Source organism: the organism of the source record quoted next, unplaced genomic scaffold (genome assembly GCF_019419815.1).
Source record: "Pyrus x bretschneideri cultivar Hongxiangsu unplaced genomic scaffold, Pyrus_bretschneideri_v1 Contig10, whole genome shotgun sequence".
Classification (NCBI taxonomy): domain Eukaryota; kingdom Viridiplantae; phylum Streptophyta; class Magnoliopsida; order Rosales; family Rosaceae; genus Pyrus; species Pyrus x bretschneideri.
In genome coordinates, this window is record NW_025999391.1 from 8,848,499 (window position 1) to 8,869,011 (window position 20,513).

Genomic DNA, 20,513 nt, shown 5'->3' on the forward strand with positions numbered 1-20,513 from the left:
TTACGATATTGAGGTATATTTTTTCATTGGTAAGTAAGAGGTCGATTTTCGTCAATGACGAATTTGAACCATATTATTACTAGTTCATTGTGAGCCATAGCCTATTCCCACCCTAAATTATATCGTTTATTAAAATAAATAAAAAATTAAACTCACGAATTGATATTTGACTCAAAAAAAAAAAAAAAAATCAATGAATTGGTAAAATATAAAAAATTGTGTGTGACAAAAAAAACCTTTAGTAAAAAAAAGTGAAAATATTTAATAAAACAAATTAAAAAGGCTGACCTAAAACAAAATTGTAGAACGAAGCAAATTCCAAATTAGTCTTTCTTCTTCTTCTTCTTCGTCTCCTTCTTCTTTCTGTGTAAACTCCGTAATTTCTGAAAAAATCGGCGAACCAGACAAATCCCTAGCAGCCAGGGGCCACGGTGCGGGGACCACGCTTGATCTTGCTTGGCGCCGAAGCTTTGAATTTTCAAGGGATTTGACTCGGATTTTGCGGTAATTTTGTTGAGGTCGAGTTTCTTTTTGCTTTTTGTGGATTAGGGTTGGGATTCTAGGGTTTCTGGGAACAAAGATGAAGGCCTTGAATAGCATAGAGGATCTGATCGAGGAGATAAAGCTTCGAGTGGTTTGGTGGGCCCTGTTTGTCTTCTGTGTTACCTACTTCCTTTCCTGTAAGTACTCCAATTTGATAGAAATTTGAGTTTCTGTCGTTATTGGTTTATGTTTTTGTACAAATTTGACGTAATTTATGAATTTTGATGCTTTCTCGAGGGGGGTTTGATGATTTCTGATTGTATGGAAGTTGTGCGGTTCAAAAAGATGATGGCTTTTTGTTCCAAGAATTAGGAATCAGTTGCTAACTTATGATTCTCCATTTCGCTTTGGAGACAAAAGAATGAAGCAAAAATACATTGTTTCGTTCATGATTTCTTCAACATGTGTTTTATTAACTTCGGCTAAAGCTTAATGTTTATTTGGGTGTATGTATATTAAACTCAGCTAAATCGAAGTGCTTAGTAGATTTATGGTAGGCTATTCAATGTTGGTGCTGTGAAAAGTGGTTGGCTTTTCACTCTCATAAGTGTTGGCCTGACTGACTCCAATTTTTTTGCCATTCATTTCAGATTCGAGTAAATCAATGTGGATGAATTTACCCTTATCAATTGTATTGGTTTCGATGTTACGTATTCTATTGAATAATGTGGAATTCCGTTGGAAGGGTCAAAAACCTGTTCGCCCACAGTCATACTTGTCTCACCTGGAGAAGAAACAGTTGTCCTTGAATGATCCACGACTTTCTACTGGGCCTCCACCACCAAAGTGGAAAAGGAAAATTGGTTCTCCAATTGTAGAGGATGCAATGAAAGATTTCATTGACAAACTTTTGAAGGATTTCGTGACTGATTTGTGGTACTCAGATATTACTCCGGACAAGGAGGCTCCAGAGCAGATACGCGCGATAATCATGGATGCTCTGGGTGAAGTTTCCAGAAGAGTTAAAGAGATAAACCTTGTTGACTTGCTAACAAGGTACCCCTTCTGTTTCTTGTAGAAGCGAACCATTTGCAAGTTGGGAAGATTTTATCATTAAAGCAACATAATTGATGGTTGTCTTATGTTTCAGGGATATTATTGATTTAATAGGGGATCATATAGAACTTTTTAGAAGAAACCAAGCAGCTATAGGTGTTGATGTTATGAAAACGTTGTCTTCAGAGGAGAGAGATGAAAGGTTAAAACATCATCTCATGGCTTCAAAGGAGCTCCATCCTGCATTGATTTCACCTGAGAGTGAGTACAAGGTGTGAGTGGAGTGTTCCAACAGAATTTGTTTTGTTTTTGGAATTTATCTCTTGCATATATCATCCATAGGCTGATTTTTTATATCTTCCATAGGTTCTTCAGCGGCTAATGGGTGGGGTATTAGCTGTGGTGCTAAGACCACGAGAAGCTCAATGTCCAGTGGTTAGATCTATTGCCAGAGAACTTCTAACAAGCTTAGTAATTCAACCTGTTTTGAATTTTGCGAGCCCTGGGTATGTTATATCATATTAATATTGATTTATCATTATTTTGTGTTGTGTCTTATTATTATTTCTGTCTAGATGGTGTTAAATTCTTTTAAAAGCGATTGTCATGCAAAAATGTTGAGAAGCATTGAACTGTCCTTTTGTATCTAGTATTTAATATCTATAGAGAAGGCGATCTGGGTTAATCCTTTTTTTTATTTTTTGTCTGGGTTTTTAAAAAATATGTTACAGAACTGTGGTACAAAAATTATATTGTAATGGTATTGTTGTTATTATTATTTTATCCTAATCTATTTATGCCATTGTTTAGAGCTTATGGAATATCTGATTGTACAGATGGTTGTGTATGCGTAAAAACTTCATAATAATGAACTTTGCAATCAATTTAATTGGATATATGTTACAAATGTTCATTTATCTTCTCTCAGGAATTTAGCCATTTTAACTTACAGTTACCCTTTAATCAGGTATATCAATGAATTGATAGAATATATTTTGCTAGCTGTTAAAGAGGAAATCAGTAAAGTGGTAAGTGGGGACCAGTCAGCTGCAGGGAGTGTACATGATCAAGATTCTCCGTTGAGGAAATATGCAACCTTTAATCAAAACACTGATTTGACATTGGCTGAAGTTGACAATCAGAGAGAAGTGTTTTCGGATTATAATAAATCCCCGGAAGATCCTTTGCAGCCACAGCCTGCTGACTGGGCACGAGTTTTGGAGGCTGCAACACAGAGAAGGACTGAAGTTCTTGCTCCTGAAAATCTTGAAAATATGTGGACAAAAGGGAGAAATTACAAACGTAAAGAGCACAAGAAAAAGATAAGAGGAGTTCAGGAACCTATACCTGAGTGTTCTGGAATAGATAGTGCTGTTCCTGCTAGAAATCGGGGGAAAGAAATGGTGGCTGACAAGCATGAAATTTCTACAGGAATAGAAGATAGATCTATTGTGAAGCTAAAATGTGAATTAAGTTTAGACACTCAATTAAGTACCGGGACAAAAAAGGAGATGCAGTTCTCATTGGACCCCAGTAAAGAATCATTTACTGATCCAGGGCATCTTGTTAATAAATTGGAGGACATTGGAAACCTTGCGTCTGATGGAAGTAAAAGTAGGCTTAAAAGATCAAATAGCACTTCTGCTTTGAAAATCCAACCAGACACAAAAATAGCATTGACAGAAGGTGGAGGGTCTATCATATCAGAGTTCTATAGCCCTGGGTTTGGCGGGCATAGAGAAGACTATATTAGTAAGAGTGCCTCAGATATGGTAGTCCACAGTGTGGGACAACAAGTTCCCAAGCTCAGGTGCCGGGTAAGCATTACATTGAAACTTGATGGCATATATTAATTTTGGAAAGGTTTAGTAGATATCATAGGTTTTCAAGATTGCAACCATTTCAGCTTCTTAAGTGCTGGAATATGTTGAATCGCACACATGCTTTGAATCTGAGTTGACTTTTTGTTCGATACGTATGTCTCTGTAGGTTATGGGAGCATACTTTGAGAAACTTGGGTCAAAATCTTTTGCAGTTTATTCAATTGCAGTTACAGATTCAGAAAACAGAACTTGGTTTGTGAAAAGAAGGTTTCATTCTCATCTATTTCTTTTTTCAGTTTTCTTTTTATTATGGACGCTTACATGCCTGCACAATACATGTATGCACTCACTCCTACATTAAAAATATTGCAGACACAAACTTCTATGCAGAATCCACCTTTGATGAGGATGTCCTCCTTTAAATAAAAGTAACGACCACATTATTGAGTCCTCACCTGCAGTGTAATGCTGTGATGCAAACCATCCATTTTTTGGGTTTGCATTCAGCGGTCATCATTTTGAAAATTGAGCTAAATAGAAATATTTAGCCCTTTGTTTATCATCGTGCTCATTTCTGTATTTACAAGATATACTGTCTTCGACTATTTAAATGACAACAATTAGATGGCTGAACAGATTTATAATTGTTAATTTATCCTTGAGTGGGTGGTACCATTATGTGGTCCTTATTTTTCTTAAAGTGAAGGTATCCTCACTAGAAAAAGATACGAGTGTCCCTGTGTTCTTAGCGGAGATGAGAATGCTTTGTTGGATGTGTAGGAACACGAGAAAGGATAAGATTAGGAATGAGGATATCCGAGGTAAAGTAGGAGTAGCCGAAATAGAAGGAAAGATGAGAGAAAATCGGTTATGGTGGTTTGGGCATGTGAAACGAAGGCCTATTGACGCTCTGATTAGAAGATGCGATTACGGGACAGAGGTTCAAGGCCAAAGGGGTAGAGGAAGACCTAGGAAGACTTCGGAAGAGACTCTAAGAAAAGACTTAGAGTACTTGGATTTAACAGAAGAAGTGACCCATAACCGAGCGCAATGGCGTTCTAGGTTTCATATAGCCGAGTCCACTTAGTGGGAAAAGGCTTTGTTGTTGTTCTTGTACTCTTTGATTTCTCAAATTTTTAATTTTATTTTTTATTTCTGTCTGCAGATATAGAAATTTTGAACGACTGCATCGCCATCTTAAAGACATTCCAAATTACACATTACATCTACCACCCAAAAGAATATTCTCATCAAGCACAGAGGATGCTTTTGTTCATCAGCGATGTATTCAGCTAGACAAATATCTACAGGTATGATGTAGGTTCTTCACTGTATTTCTTCTCTCTCTCTCTCTCCCCCCCATTTCTCACTTTCTTTCCTCTCCCCGTTGCTTTAATTTGCTGTATTGTCCCAGGATCTATTGTCAATAGCTAATGTTGCTGAACAGCATGAAGTGTGGGATTTTTTAAGTGGTTCGTCAAAGGTATTCATTTTCTTAACATGGAATTTTAGAGTAGATGATCATCGTCTGTCTCTCTCTGAACAGTATCTTTTATCTTTTGTGTTGCTTTTAGAATTACTCGTTTGGAAAATCCCCCTCCGTGATGAGAACTCTTGCAGGTATGTGGTTTTACTCGATTGTTTTGTGTATACTACTGTTCATATTTTTTGCGATTGTCCCTGTTTTCACTCACAAATTAGTGCCCATTACACCCACATTCATGCACACAATTGTGGCTGGCAAGGCAAGTTATCAACTTACTTTGGTTCTTGATACAATGTAATTGTTTTTTAGCTGGATTATTAAACATAAAAATTTATTGAAAAATATAAAGATTGCCAGCTTGAGAGACATGAAGTTAAGAGATTCCTCAAGGATAGAACATTGTTGACAAGTTCTATCCATTTACTTGATGATAGGTGGTTATTAGTCAGTACCTGTATAAGTACTTAGTAGGCTTTGATATGATCAAATCAAGAGGGTCTGTACCTGTATAAATACTTAGTTGGCTTTGATATGATCAAATCAAGAGGGTCAGTATCTGTAAAATATATTTTTCTGAGGCTCAGAACAGTTTTTCGTTTATATATTGTGGACCATTAAACCTTTCATGACGGGATATTCATTAGAAGGCAATTGTTTGAACTTTTGCTCTTTTATTTACTACAGACAAAGTCTCGATTTCCAATAGTACATCTCAGAAAGCAACATATGTTAAAAAAAACCTCAATAATGCATTTTGTAACATTCTGAAACCCTTGGGTGACACTAGAATTGCTTCTAGTCCTAGATCCTAATCTCCTGCCTTTTTTTCATAATTTGGTGGCTTTGCTAATACTGTGGCAATTTCTCATATTTGCTTATTGTTTTTAATCTTTTAAGTTAAATTTTTTTATTTGCTTCAAGCAGTCAATGTGGATGATGCTGTGGATGACATTGTACGCCAGTTCAAAGGGGTTTCAGATGGGTTAATGCGTAAGGTTGTTGGTCCCACAGCCGAGTCCTCGTCTTTAATTCCTGGATGGAACTTGTCGGCGAATGCAGATGAGACAGGTGTACTTGCTTTTAGGCAAAATACAGCAGAGTCAACAAATAGCTTTTCAGATAACGAGGAAGGTGATAAAGATAGAAGTTGTGACCCTGTAGAAAATGGGTGGCATTCAGACAATGAATTGAATTCCAAGAGCTATCCACCTCGGGTTGTACATACAAGGAGCTTAGGTTTGGAGAAGAAAGCTTATTTAGTTGGCGAGGGTGGCTTTCTGGAGGATCCAGTTGGAATGCCACCTGAGGTATTACTAGTTTCATCCGAGTTCATTCTCCTTAAGCATTTTTAGTCATGTCATGATGATATCCGAATGTACTTTGTTGGTTACAGTATATAATTTCTTATTGGTTCCTGTTGAGAATATCACGTTTAAGAATGGGAAACGTGTAGAACAAACTCCGGAAATCGAAAACAAATAACCAAGATAAATAACACCAAGAATTTACGTGGTTCGGCAATATGTGCCTACGTCCACGGGACAGCAACAACAATCTTTCACTATATCAATAATGAGTACAACCAATAATCTCTAGAACTAGGAATTGACGAAAAACCTGAAAGAACAAGAACAAGAAACACACTATCTCTTTTCTTTTCTCTCGCACACTTTGCCCCTTTTTACAAAACTAGTACGATAGCCCCGTTGACATAATAAAGGTCTTCAATAAGGATTATTAATCCTAATTGGAAACTAGTTATAAAACCTACACCAATTGAGAAACTAACTCCAATTGGGAAAACAATTTAATCCTCTAAGACTATAATTCCTTATAGACGTAGGACAACTTATCATGGGCTGGAAAAAACCCAACAGTTCCAAGTTTCATTTGGTATGTAAGGCACTAGAGTGCTAATAGTGTTTGATAGGGCTGACTGGTATCATTAGATCAGGTTAAAACCACCTTAAAAAGTATGCCATAGTTGACTCAATTTGTTATGAAAAAGGCTTCAGGTTAAAACCACCTTAAAGTGTGCCATGGTTAACTCAATTTGTTAAAAAAAAGGCTTCGGTGATGTACAATAGGGCTGACCTCATGTCTGGCCTTTTTCATCATTCTTGGTAATACCTTATCTTGTATCCCGTTCTCCGATTTTCATCATCTCCTCTTTGTGGCTTGTTTCAGTTTCTTCTATACACAAGTAAACATAGCTTAACTATTTTGTGCCACCAGTATTTACTAGGTTTATCTTGGTTCCACTTTTTCACTTTCTTAATTTTGATGAACAATATATCATAAAGATATTCTCTATGCAGACTTTGGATCCTCCTGTTTCCAGGTTAACACATTCTCGATCTTTGGTTATAAAGTATAGGTCAAGTTTTTCACATCTTTACCAGAATAATTAATCTAGTTCACCAAGATTTCAAAGTTTCCAACCTTGATATGGGTTCAAGCATACTCAAGGCTCCAACAGATGGTTACCCATGGAAATTCAGTATAAAGATGAAGTTAGAAATGCAATTCAGTAAATTAATATGGACATGTAAATCATAAGAAAATAATATCTTGACTGGGGAAGGGTTGCTGTCAGAGTAATAGTGAGTTGCATGTATTAACTTTAGATCTCAGTGTAAGCTATTGATTTATTTGAAGATCACAGTTTTAGTCAATATCTTTTTAATTAAATGCCACAACTCTTTTTGGAGACATCTTTGTGTCTTGATCTTTACAACTTGTTTTCTTTCAGTGGACTCCACCCAATGTTAGCGTGCCTCTGTTGAATCTAGTGGACAAGGTGTTTCAACTAAAAAAAAGGGGCTGGCTGAGGTGAGCTGTTCATACCTTAAATTAAATTTATTTTTATTTATATTCATTGCTAGGAAATCATGTTTTCTTTTTAATACTTCAAGGGAATATTCTGATGCTGCATGATTCTATATTGATTATTGACTTGCTCATTAATTTTGATGTCTTTAATTTGCCGAGTGTACCTCAGGTATGTAATCGGCTTTAGTAACTTGATATTGGATAAAAGCATTGTGCACATGCATGATTGGTATCCAGTATTATAATAAATTCATTTAATAAAGTATGTGAAGTAGAACAGCATTGTCCAGCAGTCCAACCAACAAAACAATAAATATTCTGCCATCCAGCCTTTTTTTTGTTTTGTTTTTTTTTTTTTTTTTTGAAACGTTGAAAGTAACCAATACCATATGCCATCAGGGCAAGGTTTTTATAGTTCGGTTATTCGATATGCCATTTCTCTTTGTTGTGTTTATATTTCTTTCGGTTGCTCATCTCATCCAATTATTTTCCCCATTTATTCAATCTATTCTTTCAAGTCAACGAATTTTGCATTCTTCTTGGTGTATGAGTAATAATTCCTTAGTTTTATTAGGCTTTTATCCTATTACTTAGTTTGTTCTAGCATGGTTTTTAAATTTTATGGAAAAGCCTTTTCTCATTTGTATTTAATGCATTCAATAACTATGGTTTTCTGATTGTATTGTTATTCTTCTCCCTGTGTATGACTGTATGAGTAACTGTTTGTAGCTTTATAAGCTTCTTTTCTTTATTCCTTTTAGTATGCAAGCAAAGTCCCATATATGGGCTGAATTGTATATAAAAAGTAGTGCTGGAACGTGTGTAATTAGAGTAAATAACTGGTCTTTTACACATGTTTTCTTTGGTCCATGCAGAAGACAGGTCTTTTGGATGTCAAAACAAATATTGCAGTTAATGATGGAGGATGCTATTGATGACTGGCTCATGAGGCAGATTCATTGGCTTCGGAGGGAGGATGTTATTGCTTCGGGAATTTATTGGCTTAAAGATGTAAGGACTGAACCAATCATAAACATCTTCATTTTACTGTAAAAGCATAAATCAACTTAGTGGTGTAAGCAGTATATTCCATTAGCAGCATTAAGTTTAAAGCTTAATTGAATACTGCAAAAGAATAGTTACACAAATTGTTTATTGGTGCTTATTTGTCTACCACATTATATTATGGTAACTGTGTTTCATATGTGAATGGAGTCACCTTTGCCTGGGCATTCCTCAGTAGGTTTCTGAAATTGAGAGCGATGAGGCCTGTTGGGTGGTTCCATTCAGCAGGTTCAGTCCCTGTGCAAAACAATGCCCTTACTATTAATTATTTATAATTGCAAAATCGATGTTGGTTGTAGGCGAGCTTAAGGACCCGACAGAAAGTAAATCTACATTGCTTAAAGGGAATATTGTTGACCAGTAAAAGCCAAGTCCTGTTTAAAGCCCATTCTTGTTTTTAATTTACTCTCTGCAAAAATCATATAGAGGTTTTTTTTTTCTCTTTGTTTCTTTAGAATTGTCTTTCTCGAAGCTTGAAGACTTTTTGCTTGCACTTGAACCAAGCCACTTAATGTACTCCTGTTTTTTCAGTTTTAATTTCTGTGAACTCCCAATTCTTGATCACCATAACTTTGGCATGTCTTTCCTAGATTTGTTTTCAATGTATAATTATTCTTGCAGTCCAAGGGAATATTTTAGAAATTTGAAAGGAAAAGAGTTATTTATTTTTGCTTTCTAATCATGTGACCTTTTCTGACAAAAATAATCGTGTGTTTTTTTAGGTTCTGTGGCCCAATGGCACATTCTTCCTTAGAATCGGCAATGTTCAAGATGACAACCAAAACCCTCTTCATAATGCAAGTCAGCTTGGTGGAAGTAAGGCTGGTAAACCGGTGTCTTTTGAGCAGCAGCTTGAGGCTGCTCGTAGAGCTAGTGACATCAAGAAAATGCTCTTTGGTGAGTAGTTAATTTTATCTATTTCTGCTTAGTGTTCCTGTGTTTTAGCTTGAGGTTGCAGCCTTAGTCTTCCTGGTAATGGTACTGCCCTGTGTAGTTTTACTGTTTTAGTGAAACATCTGTGCTATATTTATTCATTTCTTTGGTGGTTTTTAATAAGGGCTTATATTAAAACTTTCTAAGAGTTGTATGGTGTGAGATTTCAACCTTTTTTTTTTCAACGGAGAAAAATTCGTGTGGTGTTGCTCATAGATGTAAGTTAATAATCGCTTTTCATACGACACTTACGATCTTATACAGACATGAATCCAAAGAATTGGAGTACTAATTCTATAGGGATGTGAGTCTAGATTGTAATTTGTGATATATATTCTAGTCAGTTGTTGTCACAAAGGTGAAATAAAGTTCTTGGCATAGAATTTTGTGGCATAACTCACGAATCTTCTGCCACTTTCTCTGTATATGCATAGAATTTTGGCATAGAATTTTGTGATATATACTCTAGTCAGTTTTCATATATATATATATATAGTATGCCGTGGTTGTTAGACTAGTGTGAAGACTTAAGACCGACGTGTGTAATTATTTAATAAATTCCTTTGACCAATACATGAAAACACAAAAAACTGATCCCCACTTTATCAGATGGAACTCCGACGGCCTTGGTCAGCTTAATTGGGCATAAGCAGTACAGACGTTGTGCAAGAGACATTTATTATTTCACTCAGGTTAGCCTCTCATCCTTTTGCATTGTCTGCTGAAAATTTAAGTTTGACGGATTCTTCAATAATGTCATTTCTTTCAAGGAAAACAAACATGTTAATTTCGCATTATTCTGCTGTGCAGTCTACCATCTGCATAAAGCAACTTGCATATGCAGTACTTGAACTGTCACTTGTTTCAATTTTCCCTGAGCTGCGGGATCTTGTTGTTGATATTCATCAAAAGATGGGTGTTGATCAAACTGTATAGTGGATAGACATGCTTGTGTCATCCTTGCTCTTAATAGTAGCTGGTTATCTTCCCAATCATCACAAGCCTCAACATACCGATGTACTTTTCAAGATATGCAGGACGAAGAGCACCAGATTCAATTTTCTCGGCATCGCCTGTAGTATTGTTTTGTAGGTAACAGGAATGATGACTTTGAAATTTCTGAAATTCTTGTTGGAATGCGAGAAATAGTTGTGTTTTCACTCGCTCGCATTTCAACTGTACAAAATTTAGTTGTAGGGTGTGTGTAGAGGCGGCGTCTTGTTTGTGTATATTATGTGTGTGTTGAAGAAAAGAAAGTATGAGCAGTAACAAAATGCGGCAGTGAGAAATGAAGCATCAATTGTAATGTCTCTTTTGGTTTTAGTCTCGATCAGTCTACTTTTGTTGCTTATTATTCTAAACCCAGTTATCTCTTCCACTTCAAATGCCTTAACGCCAAGGGAAGGGAACCCACATGGAATCTCCATCCACCACTTTCTTTCTTTGTTTATTAAAAAAGGACCAGCTGGTGGCTTTACGACTACAGTTAACCCTTCTAGGGGGTCACCATTGTGTGATCCAGAGTGTTAGAAATTGAATTCAGGATGTGCCGTGTGGACTATGGGTTTGGAATTAAATCCGAACCGCTAAGCCACTCCATGTTCTTTCTTTTAATCTTGATATGTTTGTAGGATGGGTAACTATCGGTTGGCCCCAAATTAGACCAATTGAATTAGGTCTATTATAATTATTTTAATTCGAAATTAAGTAAAAAGGTACCTCTAAATTGATCTCATCCTTTCTTTAATATAATAATTTCAACTCTTCTTTGTGAGAGAGATTCAAAATTCTCACTATTTCTAAGATTCATAGATCAAATTTAATTCAGTGAGATCTTTTATATCCTTTTTTTTCCATAAAAAACGTTTTATAAAATTCTTTAACTACTAAATTTATAGTATCCTACTTTCACGCAATTCACATACAAGATGCTCATTGAATAATCAGAAACTAATCTTCCCGTGGTGGTTCACTCATTTTCTTTGTTGCTATATATATATATATGGTATCCGAAGCCGAAAAGTTGTTTAGAACTCGCTTACCAACTCCCTCATTACTTCCAATGGTTTTTGCCTTTTTGGCCGGCCTATGCATTCAAGTGAACTCTACTTGCAATGGATAACGAAAAAGAAAGGGACAAAGTTCCTTACGTGTCATTGCCCCATTCGTAGAACTATAGTTTTAGCTTTCGCTCCATCCTCCAGACATATGACTGCTAATGTCCAAAGTCCATCATCACGTGCATTTGTTCATGTCTTGTTACTATATGAATATTTTTGCCCTATACCAATGCTTAGTGGTTCAAGTGGTAAGGAGCTTGTTCCCCTTAAGCAAGATCTTGAGTTGGAGCCTTGTTAATGGAGAAGCCAACATTGAGAGAGCTTGCCCCCCAAATGGGGTTTGACCCAGCTCGAGGGATTAGTCCTCATCTATGTGCGGGGATACCCTAGATTCATCCAAAAAAATATATATTTTTGCCCTATAAATCGTACCTTTCTCTCTCATGCAGCCATCATCAGTTTCCCTTCGTCTTCTCTCTGCATCATTCTCATGCAAACTTATAACTTGAGTCTAATTATCCATTACACACTACAAGGCTGTCAACCATAAGGTACCCAAAAATCTCAACCAAAGTCCCAAGGCACTCCAATGTGTTGCCCAAAAATATAGGACACTACACCCAAAATTCAAATGCAGGGCAAATTTTAGTTTCACAACGAATAATTACCTTTCAAAATACATTGCATTGAAAAAGAACACATGAAATCGAAAATACCCAAAATGCATTGCCAATTTTAAACCATTAAAATTACATTACATTGGGAAAAAAAACACATGAAATCGAAAATACCTAAATTGCAATGCCAATTTAGGTTCACAACAAATAATTACCATTCAAATTACATTACATTGAAAGAAAAAAACACATGGAATTGAAAATACCTAAAATGCAGTGCCAATTTTAGATTCACAACGAATAATTATCATTCAAATTACATTACATTGAAAAAAACACATGAAATCGTAAACAATCGTATTAGTTCATATGTTTATTTGTTGTGTTATTAGGATACAATGTGCAAAACTTGCTCAAACTCAAAGTAGCTTGCAAGTCCGGTTAACAGAGCGCAAGTTGTTGAAATTCCACATCGATCTTATCTCTGAGAAATGAAGAGTTTAAATATCGCAAACCCACTCCAACTAATACAAGCTTTGCCTAAAAAATATATAGCAAATGCACATTCTGCGCAGCCTAACCAACAAAACTAGTGGAATAATTTGGCCAAATGGTGTTGCTTAAAAGTTTTGCTTGAGGACTTTGTTTAGACCAAAAACTGCCTATGCAGTATGGGCTAAATCCAACCGAATCCACTTTCTGCGCAGCATAACCAACAAAAGTAGGCCGGCTTGACAGCAAACGCCACAGATTAAACCGAGCCATAAGCCCTGTGTCGAATCAAGCACAAAATGTTAGATGAATTAGATTATATAAACAAAACCAATCGACTATTAGCCCCCTGCTTGTTCCACTTTCTCTATATAGCATAGGAATTGAGTAATCTCAACTGATATGAGTGTGTACAAGTATTTGGGTGTGCTAAAAATTACAAGGATGGCGGTCTCACCTTAGCGTAGAGTTTCGCCTTAAACCCAAGAACACCTGCAATTGTCATCCCGATCAAATAGAACGTGCCCAAGTTTACGTACACAGCCAAGTGCTGCCACCCACATCCTCTGGCCACACCTAAAATACCAAAAGTCATTTCAAAGATGCTCACTAGAATAGTAGATTAAATAGCCCCCATGGAAATACTAGATGATCCCAACCTGATAAGACACCTTGGACGGAATCTGCAAGTATTGATATGGCAAGAAACGGTGTCATATAAGCAAATAGCTTGATTATTGCACGGCTGTCGCTGAAAAGGCCAGCCCATAAATTGTGACCAACTGCTAGAGCCAGATCAACGAGGAGAGCAAGAAGCACGGAGAGCTTAAGAGTCACCACCATTGCTTTCTTCGCTTTGCCCGGATTGCCTGCTCCCAGTTCATTTGACACCCTTGTACTACCCAAAACAGTAATACATGTTTCAGATGGTGAAACAGAATGCAGGTACTGAAAAACTTGGAGGGATAAGAATAACCCAGGATTTATTGTTCTACCAACCTTGCAGCAGCGCTCAGGCCATACGTAATCATGTATGCAATTGCCTCTGTATTCACACTAGAGAGATGATTAAGAAAAAGGCTACTTGAGTCAGTTGAAAATCAAGCGTTTAAAACCGAAAGCTTACCACATTGCAATCAGGGAAGTGATTTGTTTCGCATTTGGCATCACTCCCGCCAAGAACACTAGAATCTCAAAAGCCCAGTACTCCAAACTGAAAGATAAAAAGGTGAAGACCTTAGTACTAAAATTTCAAAGGCTCCGGCTTTATGAACTTCAATAAATTTTGCTTACTGATCTAAGCCGGAAATCAGTCTTTCCTGTAGTTAAACATACGAAAACAAGTAAAACTAAAATTGAAGAACACTTACCATACCATTGCTGCGGATGGGAGGGCAAGCTTCAAGTCCATGAGGACATAATGAAATGATTCAAATGAAAATCCTTCCCACGTACGCTCAAACTTTTTCGCACACATAACATACATGGCCAACATAAGCATTGATATCCATATCGAAATTGAAGCTGCTAGCGGAGCTCCCCTGAAACCAAGAGTTGTCCAGTGTACCAAACCGTATGCAACAAGAACATGAAGAGCCAAAGGGATCACTGAGAAAAAGACCAATGGCATGACAACCGATTGTGTCTGAAGAAATCTCAAAATATTATGAAGGAAGCCATAGGCAAATAGTCCTGGAATCAGAAATTTGATATAGAGAGCAGCATATTTGGAAATTTGAGGATCTTGATGAAGTAAGATGAATATGGGCTCCGTAAACCACCAGATTATAGATATGATGATAGGGACCGCGAAAGAAATGATGGAAGACGCTTGTAGATAAATCCCTAACATTCTGTATAACTTTGCACCGAACCCCTGGCCACACAGCGTCTCAAGAGCTCCACTTAAACCAACCTAAACCAAGAAATAATTAGACAAAAGAACAACTCAAAGAAAAGGCATGTATTCTTATTAAATTTCATGTCATCTCGATTACAATTCTGAACATATAGTTTCAAATTTCCCAGTTACTATAATGTTAAAACATAAGGACAAGGTAAATGTAAGTCCAAATTCAGATTATCATCTCCTGAGGACAGACTGCTTGCTAGATACACAATTCTTGTACATGGCTTCACAATATGCAACTTGAATCAACATCGGCTTTAAAGCAAGATAAGCAATTCGGGGAATCAAAATTAAGTAATATAAACTCCTAAGAACAGTAATGAAATATATTTCTTGGCAGAATACTGAATCTCAATACGAAAACTTGTGACAATAAATTGATAAAACGAGTAGATATGAAGTTCATGCACTTTCATTACAACCAAATTGAGCTACTACTTGGGTTTTCGATTAGGTTGCCAAACCTCTTACCAACTAATATCAAGAGCAGATCTAAGTCTTGTAGGGGAACTATTCATTTGTCTTTTTGAAGCATACATATTGGACAGGCAAATATACAGACGCAAATATATGTATGGTGTAAATATTTTTAGTTCAGTAACTATAAAAGTTTTCATGGTGGCCATGGTTTTGGGGAGAGAATCGAGGAGGGGAAGCCATTTTGGATTTTGCTATGCATATGATCTCTATCTAGCCATTACTTTCTTCAAGAAAAGAGAAGCATGTGATCACTTACAAGAATGGGTCATCAAAGACACAAATAGATTCTTTTTACTAAGGAAGGGGAATTGTATAACTTGTAAGAATTGTAAATTTATACCATGGGAGAGCTTGCTAACCAACGTCGACTTTTGGTAATGGATGTACATATCAAAAGAGATAAAAGGAAGAACAAGAACTTGAAGTGTCCAAGAACTAGATGGTGAGATCTAAAAAACAAGTCACTTTCACAGAGAAAGTACTCACCCAATTTGTTTGGGAAATAGAGGGGAACGCTAGCCAAATGTGAGATTCCATGACTAGTTGTTTCCGAACAGTTGCAGAAGGGGTATTACGAGAGCCTAAGGGTTTTGCTCCACGTAGAAAGGAATCTTGGTGGTGGAAGGAGGAGGTACAAAAAAAGGTTAAGGCTGAGAAGGAATGTTGTAAAGCCTTACACAAGAACAGAACTAATGAAAAATGTGAGAGGTAAGATAGCAAAGAAAAAGGCAAAGAAATTCGTGAGAAAATCTAAGCAAGTGGCTTTTGACGACATGTATAAGAGATTATATACCAAAGAAGGAGGGTTGGATATCTATAAACTGGCTAGAGCAAGGAAAAGGAAGACAAGAGATTTGAACCAAGTAAGGTGCATCAAGGATGAGAATGAAAATGTTCTGGCTACGAGAACACGGTTAAAGACAGATAGAGAGTTTATGTTTATAATCTCTTCAATGAAAAACACGAAAGGAGTACTTTGTTGGGTGCGTTAAATAACTCGGAAGATTGTAGAAATTATTCTTTCTGCCATCAAATCAAGAAGGACGAAGTGGATGTAGCATTGAAAATGATGAAGCATAAAGCATAGAAAAGTAATGGGTCTCGACAATATACTGTCTAAGTGTTGAAGGTCTTGGGAGAGACGGGTATAGCATCAATCACAAACCTTTTCAATAAGATTTTGACAACGAAGAAGATGCCAACGAAAATTCATTTTGGTGCCTATCTAGAAGAATAAGGGCGACGTACAAAATTACATGAGCTATAGGGGTATTAAGTTAATGAGTCATACCATGAAGCTTAAGGAGAGAGTAATTGAGCATAGCCTAAGACAAGAGACACAGGACACATAATCAATTTGGGATCATGCCAGGGCACTCGACTATAGAGGCAATCCATCTCTAACAAAGATCAATTGAACGATATAGAGATATACGAAAGGATTTGCACATGATTTTTATAGATTTGGAAAAAGCGTATGATAGGGTCCCAAGAGAAATTCTTTGCATGATTCTAGAGAAGAAAGAAGTACAAGTAGTGTATATCCAAGCAATAAAGAATATGTATGACAGAGCAAGGCTACAGTAAGAACTTATGAAGGACAAACTGAAAGCTTTCTCACAACTAAGGGTACACTAAGGCTCAGCTTCAAGTCCTTACCATTTTGCATTAGTAATTGACGAGTTAATGAGACATACTTAAGATGATATCCCTTAGTGTATGCTCTTCGCAGATGATATAGTGCTGATAGATGAGACACAAGAGGGAGTAAATCTGAAGCTTACCCTTTGGCAGGAAGTGTTAGAATATAAAGGTCTTCGCCTAAGTAGACAAAGATAGAGTATATAGCATGCAAGTTTAGTGAGAATGGGATCAAAATGAGATATGAGTGAGGATTTGAGATCAGGAAATACAAAGAGTGAACGCTTTAAGTATCTTGAATCTATGTTGCAAAAGAATAAAAAATTAGATGGAGGTCTCAACTATAAAATACAAATTGGGTGGATGAAGTGGAAAAGTGCATCGGGTGTTGTGCGACTATTGTATGCAATTAAAGCTCAAGGGAAAATTTTAAAGGATGACAATAAGGTCAACAATGCTTTATGACATAGAATGTTGGGTGGTCAAAAAGCAACACATGCAAAAAATGAGTGTAGCGAAGATAAGAATACTTCGTTTGATGTGTGGGCACACGAGAAAGAACAGGATTAAGAACAATGATATCCAAAGTAAAGTAGGAGTGATCACAATTGAAGATAAGATGAGAGAAAATCCGTTAAGGTGGTTTGTACACGTGAGCCGAAGGCTTACAAATGCCTCAGTTAGAAGATGTGACTATGAGACGGACGGTTAGGGCAAAAAGAGTAGAGGAAGATTTAGGATGACTTTGAAAGAGACTTTAAGAAAAGACATGAAGTAATTAGATCCAACGAAAGACTTGGCACAAACGGAGCGTGGTGACGTTTTAGAATTTATACAATCAACTTTGCTTAGTGAAATAAAGTTTGGTTTTTGTTGTTGTTGTAAGCATGTAGAAATAAATAATAGAAGTTCCTAAGCCCCTCGGGTTCACGTAAGTGGTGAGGTCAAAGATTTGATTCCCTTTCATTGTACCAATGCCATCTGAAAAGAAATTCAAGCAATACGTAACATCAATTCAAAATTGTTTGCAATGTCCTGTCACTTTTAATCCAACTCGATCTATTTTTTTATATCCAAAAATTTGTCAAGAAGGTGACCCTTCGAAGGGTATTATGATGATTGAATATCAATAGAACTTTTTTTTAAGGATCAAGTGCGAAAGAAATCCAACTTTTTGGACGGAAGGAACATTGCGACAACTTTTAAATTGAGATTTGAGAGGGTACATTTCTTCCAATTGTTTTTCAGGTAGCATTTGTAAATGCCATTTTGAAACAAAAATGAAAACTAAATAGTTTTTAATATTAGAAATTGTTATTAGCACTTTAAAAATCTAATTTTGCACGCCAAACTATCTATAATTAGAAGAAAAAAAAAAAGAAATTAAACTTGTGAGGAATGTAGAATAAGATTTTTGGAGTGTTAATAACAGTTTCCTTAATATTATGAAATAATCATGTCATCAAATAACAAAGTAATTAAGACTTCAATGTTATCACTTCTCTCATACAACCATACATCTGCATGTAAATACAAATAAACTACAAAACCATCTAAGTTTAGTTATTAAAATCCAAGGTTTGCAACACATAAAAAAAATCGTAAAGAAATACAAATAAAAGATGAAATGTGCAGAAAAAGAATAAATAAGAAAGTTACGGGGCAATCCAATTTGAAGCAATTTATAAAATACGAAAACTGTGGTCCATTTTTATGTGTTTTAGATGCATCTTTTGTTCCGTTGAGTTTTGCATAACCTTCGTTCTTACTATTCATTGTATCAAGAGATTTTTTATGGTGTCGTGCACACAAATCAGTATATCAAACATGATAATACAACTAGTGCACACAAAAAAAAAAAAAAACTCATTGTACCAACAAAAATAAAAGCGAGAACCACAAACTACTGACTCCGTTCTGAGACCGTTCGAGTTTTTGAGCACCAAAATCAAACCGAAACGCCCACAACGGTTCGGAACAGCCAGGTTGGGCGGTTCGGACGGTTCGATGACAACTCGACTTATCACTAGGGAAATCGACAAAATAGACATATTGGGATTGTTGGCTCGTGTATACTTGCATTGCTTAATAATAATATTATAATAGACAGTGCATGATATAAGAGTACGTATAGTGATTGTGAGGGTTTTGCCATACCATGAAAGCGAAGCCAGTAACGGTGGCCCATGAATTGGCAAGATTTGCAGCAGCAAGCTCCAGCTCCCCAAGGTGACCGGCAAACATGACGGACACCACCGGGATCAGGTAATAGCAAACGTTAGTAAGAATCAATGGCAGCGAAAGCACGATCTGCTTCTTGGCCTCCTCCTTGTCCAGCAAGTTATTCCACCACCCTCCTTTGTTCCGTTCTTGAATTGTAACAGAAGCAATCGGAACAGGGTTCGGAGAGATTTCGATTCCTATCGAAGCAGCGGGAGGTGAGGACTGCGGAGTCGCGGCAGTGATAGAGTCAGTCATGATGAAAAATGTGTTGATCGGTGAGGAAGTGGAGGGGCTTGGGAGGTTCGGAGTCCAACAACAGGGAGGAAAAAATGTGTTTGGAATGTAAGAAACTGCAATAAAGTGTAGAGGAAAATTCAGGGTTCAAGGCACCGCAGAGATGCTCCGGAGGCGATGAGTCTCTATAGCCGCGGCGGCGGCAACTGACAAACCCTGGTGTAGGGTTTATTTGTTTGTTTGTAATGAGTTCGGAAAATTTTATTTGAACCCAACTTTTTTATATCTACACCTTACTAACAAAATTTTTCCACTAAACTTTAAATTTTCCCTTAAATAAATCAACAACCCTAAACTCACATCACCACTGCATCTCCATTTTTTCCGGTGAACGCAATCCAAGTACCACGACCATTGACTCTTTCTTGGGATCTATCTAATCAGAAAATAAAAAGGAGCCGGGTGGAGGGGATCTCTTTCCTTGGCTTTCCCACTTTTCATGAGAATAATAGTATTAATTTCCTTTTCGTAAATCAATATATGAAGAAAAAGGTGCTTACGCATATGGTGCGGAAGGGACCGCTAAACCCTAAGGTTTCTTATGTTCTTAGTCCAAGGTTCTTACGGTCATTGAAAGAAAGAATGACCTTTTAAGCTCAAGTTTGCTTTAAGCCTCTCATTGGGACTCCTCGACCGTCTGTTTTCCGGATAAGGAATCTTTCGAATCCTCTTTATGAGCATCTTTTCCGAATTCTCTTTGTGAGGATCCTATAGATCAATTCATTATAACCGTTCAGTCTATATAGTGCAATCAGTTTTTGTTAAATACTATTTGTGACCAATTTTAAATAAAAAAACAAAATAATTTCTAGATAATTGATGAATGGATAGGATGAATTGATCCCTAGTATCCTCACAAAGAGAATCCGGATATAATCCTGTTCCCTGTTCTCCGCTCTTAATTTGTTGATTTAAGTGTTGTTGGAGTTTAGGTTGGGTTCGTCAGAATTATGCAGGCGTGCAGTGGTGGTGGTGGGGTTTATTGGGTGTGAAGATCCAAATTAGACTTCAATTTTATTTGTTTTCATTTTGTAAGGATAAATTTGAAAGTTTATTAGTTGGGTGTAGAAATAAAAATTTTGGGTCCAAATAAAATTTTCCTTTCCCTTATTCTTAGTA

General features: G+C 36.6%; 3 protein-coding genes across 3 annotated transcripts; 1 reads left to right on the plus strand and 2 right to left on the minus strand.

Moving 5' to 3' along the window:
- The first annotated feature begins 339 nt into the window (after positions 1-339).
- Positions 340-11,001, plus strand: LOC103934393. The gene is made up of 15 exons (XM_009344135.3): positions 340-680; positions 1,134-1,539; positions 1,634-1,811; positions 1,906-2,045; positions 2,507-3,356; positions 3,529-3,629; positions 4,528-4,672; positions 4,777-4,845; positions 4,937-4,982; positions 5,773-6,155; positions 7,601-7,680; positions 8,556-8,691; positions 9,468-9,642; positions 10,288-10,370; positions 10,489-11,001. Exons 1-15 carry the CDS (start codon positions 581-583, stop codon positions 10,612-10,614), a joined length of 3,018 nt encoding a protein of 1,005 aa, XP_009342410.2. The 5' UTR covers positions 340-580; the 3' UTR covers positions 10,615-11,001.
- A 1,699-nt stretch (positions 11,002-12,700) lies between these two features.
- LOC103934405 (protein DETOXIFICATION 19-like) lies at positions 12,701-15,008 on the minus strand. The gene is made up of 7 exons (XM_048591561.1): positions 14,964-15,008; positions 14,218-14,762; positions 13,974-14,060; positions 13,847-13,903; positions 13,507-13,745; positions 13,305-13,423; positions 12,701-13,125 (listed from the first exon to the last, which is right to left on the minus strand). Exons 1-7 carry the CDS (start codon positions 15,006-15,008, stop codon positions 13,018-13,020), a joined length of 1,200 nt encoding a protein of 399 aa, XP_048447518.1. The 3' UTR covers positions 12,701-13,017.
- Positions 15,009-17,840: 2,832 nt separating this feature from the next.
- LOC125480584 (protein DETOXIFICATION 19-like) lies at positions 17,841-19,555 on the minus strand. Its single transcript, XM_048591569.1, has 2 exons — positions 19,035-19,555; positions 17,841-17,858 (listed from the first exon to the last, which is right to left on the minus strand). The coding sequence occupies exons 1-2, from the start codon at positions 19,353-19,355 to the stop codon at positions 17,841-17,843; spliced, it is 339 nt and encodes a 112-aa protein (XP_048447526.1). The 5' UTR covers positions 19,356-19,555.
- Positions 19,556-20,513: the final 958 nt, after the last annotated feature.